Source organism: Chrysochloris asiatica, unplaced genomic scaffold (assembly GCF_000296735.1).
Source record: "Chrysochloris asiatica unplaced genomic scaffold, ChrAsi1.0 scaffold00108, whole genome shotgun sequence".
Taxonomy (NCBI): Eukaryota; Metazoa; Chordata; class Mammalia; order Afrosoricida; family Chrysochloridae; genus Chrysochloris; species Chrysochloris asiatica.
The window spans coordinates 8,750,805-8,757,025 of record NW_006408626.1 but is presented as its reverse complement, the minus strand read 5'-3'; the positions used below and the strand labels follow the sequence as shown (position 1 = coordinate 8,757,025).

The 6,221-nt window shown below is 35.5% G+C and overlaps 1 protein-coding gene across 1 annotated transcript in view; it reads left to right on the top strand.

Annotated features, from left to right (window-relative positions):
- The first annotated feature begins 1,063 nt into the window (after positions 1–1,063).
- Positions 1,064–6,221, top strand: part of NAALADL2 (N-acetylated alpha-linked acidic dipeptidase-like 2) — a 1,210,105-nt gene continuing 1,204,947 nt past the window's right edge. Inside the window, exons 1-2 of the mRNA XM_006867720.1 lie at positions 1,064–1,073; positions 1,506–2,007. Of these exons, the coding sequence (XP_006867782.1) occupies positions 1,064–1,073; positions 1,506–2,007 (512 nt within the window). The remainder of the gene's footprint in view (positions 1,074–1,505; positions 2,008–6,221) is intronic.

Here is a 6,221-nt window from a genome sequence, read left to right as displayed (position 1 = left end):
TTTTATTTCTACCAATATTTATTTCCTCATGTCTTGTCAAGAGCATTTCAGATGTCAGTGTTACAGGGGAGCCTTCCCAGCATTATCAGTTAAAATCACTCATTCCTATCTCTGTGTTTCTTGTCACTTTACATATTTTGACATACTGATTTATTTGAATATTTGACCCTGTGGTTGGAATGTACCCTGCTTGGAGAATACAGACCCCATTATCTTTACCTTCATAGCCTACCTAGTGCCTGACATGTAGTTGACACTTAGTTTGTGAGGGGCAGGGTTCAGTTTTCAATCTAATGCAACAATTCTTCCTAGACAAAATTACAATGTGTATTTTGTAATATTCAGTTGTATTTGAACTTGCTTAAAGCCTCTGAATGTTTAGTTATATGGGCCTGTGCCAGCCAAGAGTGGAGTTGTGTAAAGCTACAATAATGGGCTAATGCAGCTATGTTTTATAAAGTCCTTGTTTATATCTTTTTCGTTAGAGTTCAGCTGTCAGCTACTAGCCCTAAGGCAGTTATCTAATCAAGTTCCAATTGAGCACCTGTTCTTTCGCCACCACAGTGGGGCAAACAGAAAGATCGTAAAAACATAGTGAAAGACCTAAGAGACCAGCTAAGGTAGCAAATCTAATACACACAAAATGTAAGTGTAAATACTCTTAATCTGCAACCATAATACACTAGTGGTTTACTGAATGTAGTGTAAAGACCACTTGCAGTTAATTAGTCCAGTTATCCTAATACCACTCCACAGGACATAGCCAACTGTCATCCAGAACTGAGTAGGGGAGAAAGATCTCCATCTGCTACTCCGGCAGCAAGGTTATGAAACCAAACTCTCCAGTCTGGCCAAAGCCTTCCTCTTTGGATGTCTGCCATCCTGGGCATATATTTAAAGTTCACTGAATCAGGGCAGTGCATGTTCCTAATTCCTTGGTAACTTTTAAATTTTCCAATGTTTTGGTAACTTATACTATGTATCATATTTTGTTTTTGTATTTCTGTAGAATTGCTACTTTGATCAGTTCTGTTTATTCCTGGCCTGAATTTCTGTTTTCAAAATGTACTCTGGTAATATAAACTATCCTAGAATCTTATATTTTCCTTAATTTACCAAATCATAATTGTATTGTTTCTTAAAATTTTTATGTGATCTTTACAATTCATAAGCACTTAAATATTTTCCTTCATTATAATACACTATTTTCCATTGTTACGTAGTCGTGACTTAATATTTTTATTATTTGAACTTCAAAGACTAATTATGCATGTACTTTAAGAATGTTTTTAATATCTATTTTTATTTTTCTATAGTAAAATAAAAACTAAGATTAAATCATTAATATATGATTTTCCATAGGAAGGATATCTTTCTCTGATTATTGCCGTTAAAATTTTATGACTGCAAGTATGATTTATTGTTTTTTGCTGTTGTTGTTTGTTTGTGTTTATCTTATGGGAGTTTCATTTGTTTTAAGGAAATATACATCTCTACTTTCACAGGTAAAAAGATGGCCTATCAGAAAGTTAATGCAGATCAAAGGGCTCCAGGACAGTCACAATACTTAGACAATGATGACCTTCAGGCCACTGCCCTTGACTTAGAGTGGGACATGGAGAAGGAATTGGAGGAACCTGGTTTTGATCAGTTCCAGCTGGAGGGTGCTGAAAATCAAAACCTGGGGCAGTCTGAGACTGAAGACCTTAATCTTGATCCTATTCAACCAGCAATATCACCCAAAGGAAGATTCCAGAGACTACAAGAAGAGCCTGATTATGTCACCAGTTATACAAGATCCACACCAAAGAGCAACCGCTGCAGCTTTTGCCGCCTTTTGAAAATACTTTGCACGGCAACCATTTTATTTATTTTTGGGATTTTGATAGGCTATTATGCACGTAAGAGTTGCCTTTCAAATGCTGCATCTTCAGGAACAGGTGATCCTCAGTTATACCAAGAGATCCTCAAGGTTATTCAAGCAGAGCAGATTAAGAAGTTGTTCAGGTATGTGAAGAAGCAATGGATATTGGGGGGTGGGGGGATGCGGTTCTGGGAAACGTATCGTACAGGGTGGTATTATACTGGTGATTTTGTCAAAGTTTAAAGGCATCTTGAAAGTGGAGAGACCAAACTTGCTGGCATGAAAAATAGATATTTCTCTCTAAGAGGATGTACATTTTCATATTTATGGCACAGAATGCAAATTCAGTCCTGGTGTGGCACAGTGCGCTAATGTGTCAGCCTGCAAAGTCATTTGAACTGCAAAGTTGGTGGTTCAAGATCACCAGCTCCTCCTTGGAAACCCTATACAGGGTTGCTATGTGTCAGAATCAACTTGACAGCACTTAGCAGCAATACAAATTCATGATACTATTTTATTGATAATAAAAATTATTCCTACTGCACTTTTTATTAACATTTATTCCTACTATAAATTATTTATTATATATTTATTCCTACTAGAAGTTATCATTTATTCCTACTAAAAATGATTCCTACTATAATCCAATCACTGAAACCCCAGGACCCCTGATGAACTACTATGGAGGTTCATCAGGGGTCCTGGGGTTTCAGTGATTGAATAGTCAGCTGCTAATGAAAAGGTTGGAGGTTCAAACCCACCAGCCATTCCACAGGAGGAAGTTGTGGCAGTTTCATTCAGTAAAGATTACAGCCTTGAAACTCCCCTTGGAGAGCTCCACTCTATCGTATGGGATCACTATGAGTTGGTATCCACTCCATAGCAATGGGTTCTGATGGTACAATAATTGAATCTTCCAACCAATGCCTTTTCTTTCCATTAGGAAACACAGGTAGACCAAATAGGGATGTATAGTTTGCAAAATATATGTTGAGTGAAAATTTTGGCAGTATCTATATGACTGAAAATGTTAATGGCATCACAGTAAAATAAACCTGCATTATTGGTTGAATCAATTATATAGTATGATCAGGAGGTATGGTAGACACTGAGTCGGGTCTTCTGCATCCATGAGCTTTCCAATAAGCACATTTCTGTTTAAACACATAGTGTACCGTGCATTATAATTTCAACAGCTCATCTCTCTCTTTCAGAAAATTTAGACCGAGCTAGAATGTGTTCATTTTTAGGTGAAACTATAAGAAAATATTTTTCGTAGGCCTTATTTCTGAAAAGATCTGTTTATGTCATGTAGTGCCTCTAGTGGGTAGCTTGAAAATGCTTGTTGTTTGTTTTGTTATTAGTGTATATGTTGCTTTGTAAGGATTTCTTTAGTTTAAATATTTAGTGAATGAAGAACTGTAAGGGAAAAACATGATATCATACACAGATCTTCTACGTATATCTTCAATATTTACATTTAAAGGATAGTCCTAGGTGAATCATGTATGTTGTCTCAAGGTAGGTGTTATTGTACTGCTTCTCCTGAAAAAGATATTTCCAGGCTATAACTGATTTATTACAACTGAGATATTTCCAGGAATGCATTTTCAGAGATCTTCCCAGGACAACATGGCCACTGAAGATGAATAGTTTAATGCCTATATGAAATCTCTCATGAGTGGGTGCTAGTGAGTTATTCTTTTCTTAATAGTCGATCTGAGTTACTGATGGAATTTTGTTTTCTTTACTCTTCAATGTGACTTTTCACTGTTACATCCCTACATATCCTATGTGATATTAAGTAGTAAAATGCTACATGTTATTTTACCAGGTAAAATTATTTTATACTGAATAAAGCATGAAAGTCGTTCTGCTGTTTTATGATGAGTGGTTGTATTGGTCGGGATTCAAGCACGACAATATAAAACTCCTTAAATATTTAAAGCAGCAAGCACATTAAGTGAGGAAGGATTCCATTAGTGAGGGGACATTGAGGTAGCCCAGAGATTAGCAGCAAAATGAAGTCATTATGAAATCTAAACTGTGGTATTTATATTTCATATATTCCACATTATGATTATTAATATTGTTTGCAGATGTTTCTTTTCACTTTGAAAAGTAAACATCAAGTTTAAATAAAAGTAAAAGAAGGTCCTGAAAGCTTTGTTCCATTCACATCATTAAAGTAAACTCTAATTTGAGGAGACAGTTCTTCCCCGGTTGTATTTTCAGTGCCTTCCAACACGAGAGGCTCCCTTTGGGCACTATATCAGATAGAGTACGGCTGCTACTCATAAGTTTTTCAGTGGCTGCCTCTCCTTCCTGGTTTGTTTTATGCTGCTGTTGTTGTTGATAAGTACCGTGCAGTTGGTTCTGACTCAAAACGACCCTGTACAGGGTTTTCGAGGCTGCAAATCTTTATAGAAGCAGAAAGCCTCATCTTTCTCCCACGGAACAGCTGGTAGTTTCGAACTGCTGACCTTGAGGGTAGCAGCCCAGTTCGTAGTGTAGTGTAGTGTAGTGGTGTTGGAGGAGAATCCTAAAAGTGCCATGGACTGCCAAAAGAACCAATAGATCTATTTTGGAAGAAGTGCAGCCAGAGTGCTCCTTGGAGGCCAGGATGGCTAAGCTTCGTCTCTCATACTTTGGACATATTTTCAGGAGGGAACAGTCGCTGGAGAAGGGTGTCATGCTGGGTAAGATGGAGGGTCAGAGAAAAAGAGGAAGACCCCCAACGAGATGGATCAGCCAGGTGGCATCATTGATGGCGTCAAGTGTGGTGGGGTTGGCCCGGGATCGGACATTGTTTCGTTCTGCTGTGCATGGGGTTGCTATGAGTCGGTTCCAACTCGATGGCACCTGACAACAACAACAACATTCCTTGGCCTAAATATGATGATCTGTTTTGGAGCCAGAGATGTTTGTGAGTGTGTGTCAAGTGTTTGCTCCTGACCTGATCAGCCTTGGCCAGTTAGGATTCCAGTTACCTTGCATTAAACATTTTTACTTGGGATTGTTGAGGGAATTCTTTAATTTATAAGATGCTTTGACTGTGATAGCTATCATGTTTTGTTCCTATTATAAAGTAATTTGACACTTTTTAAAATACTTTTTAATCTATGGCCTACTTACATGCATACACACATGTATGCATACATATATACATGAATGCTAAAAATACTGAATGAAGTAAAATGTTTGTTGGAAACTTCAAAGTAGACCAGCGAATACGATGGTGTAATAAGTTATTTGAAGTGAAGGAACCAATGAGCTTAAATATATTTTTGCATGCAGGAATGTGTTTGCCTTTTGACAGCTGTAGATGATATAAAATGGTGAGAAGAAAATGTGTTATGTCCTAATTTTGGCTAATAGAGCTTTTTAATATTTTTAACAGGAAAGAATATTATTGGTTTTTGTAATTATGAGTATAATAAATACAGAACATTATGAAGAACAAAGTAAAAACCATCAATAATTCTATTATTTTTTATCCCATTTTCAAACTAATTTAATTTCCTTATTAATCAGCAAATCTGCTGACCCTATCAATTATACCACATACACACTTTTACTAATCTGCTTTATAATCTATTCTTTACGTAAAATACATATTCAAAACCATTTTTCGTGAAAGCATTACTTTAAAAACTGCCTTGCATTTTATTATATCTATGTAAATAATTTACTTAACCTGTTTTCTATGGGTGAGCATTTAGATTATGCCTGTAAATGTTTTTTGTATGTAACCTTTGTGAGCTTATTTAATTATTCCTTCCCTAAATTTCTGGAAGCAGGTAACAGCTTAAGGGAGTTTAAATTTGTTTAGATTTCTCTTTGTTTTAACAAATTACCTTCCAAATCATCATTATTCTTTATTTTTAGATAGATGAAGCAGTGTTAAAAATCTTTCATATAACTTAGAATTTGCAATTAAAATTTTTTTTCTGCATGAATGGGCTATTTTTAAAAGCATTTTAGCCATGGCTCATGTAAGTTCCTTTCTATGAAGAAAGTTCCTTTCTTTTACAAGTTCAGAAACTAAAATACTAAAATGGTAAACTACAGCTTGATGAGAGCTTATTATGATTTTACTTAGTTCTGGATTTTCTTTAGGAGTAGAAGTTTTATTGGTTAAATTAAAACATGGTTTGGAAAGCAACAATAAAACAAATTCTTAGAGATTTATCTATTTTTTAAATGGCTGCATTATTTGGTACAGGTAAAACAGCATGAATTATGTTATATTGGGAAATGGTCTTTATAAACATAAGTAAAACATATTTTAAAGAGTTTCTTAGCTAGTGATATTAACTCTTGGAAAAGTTTAAGCAATGTTATAAATTATTTTCAA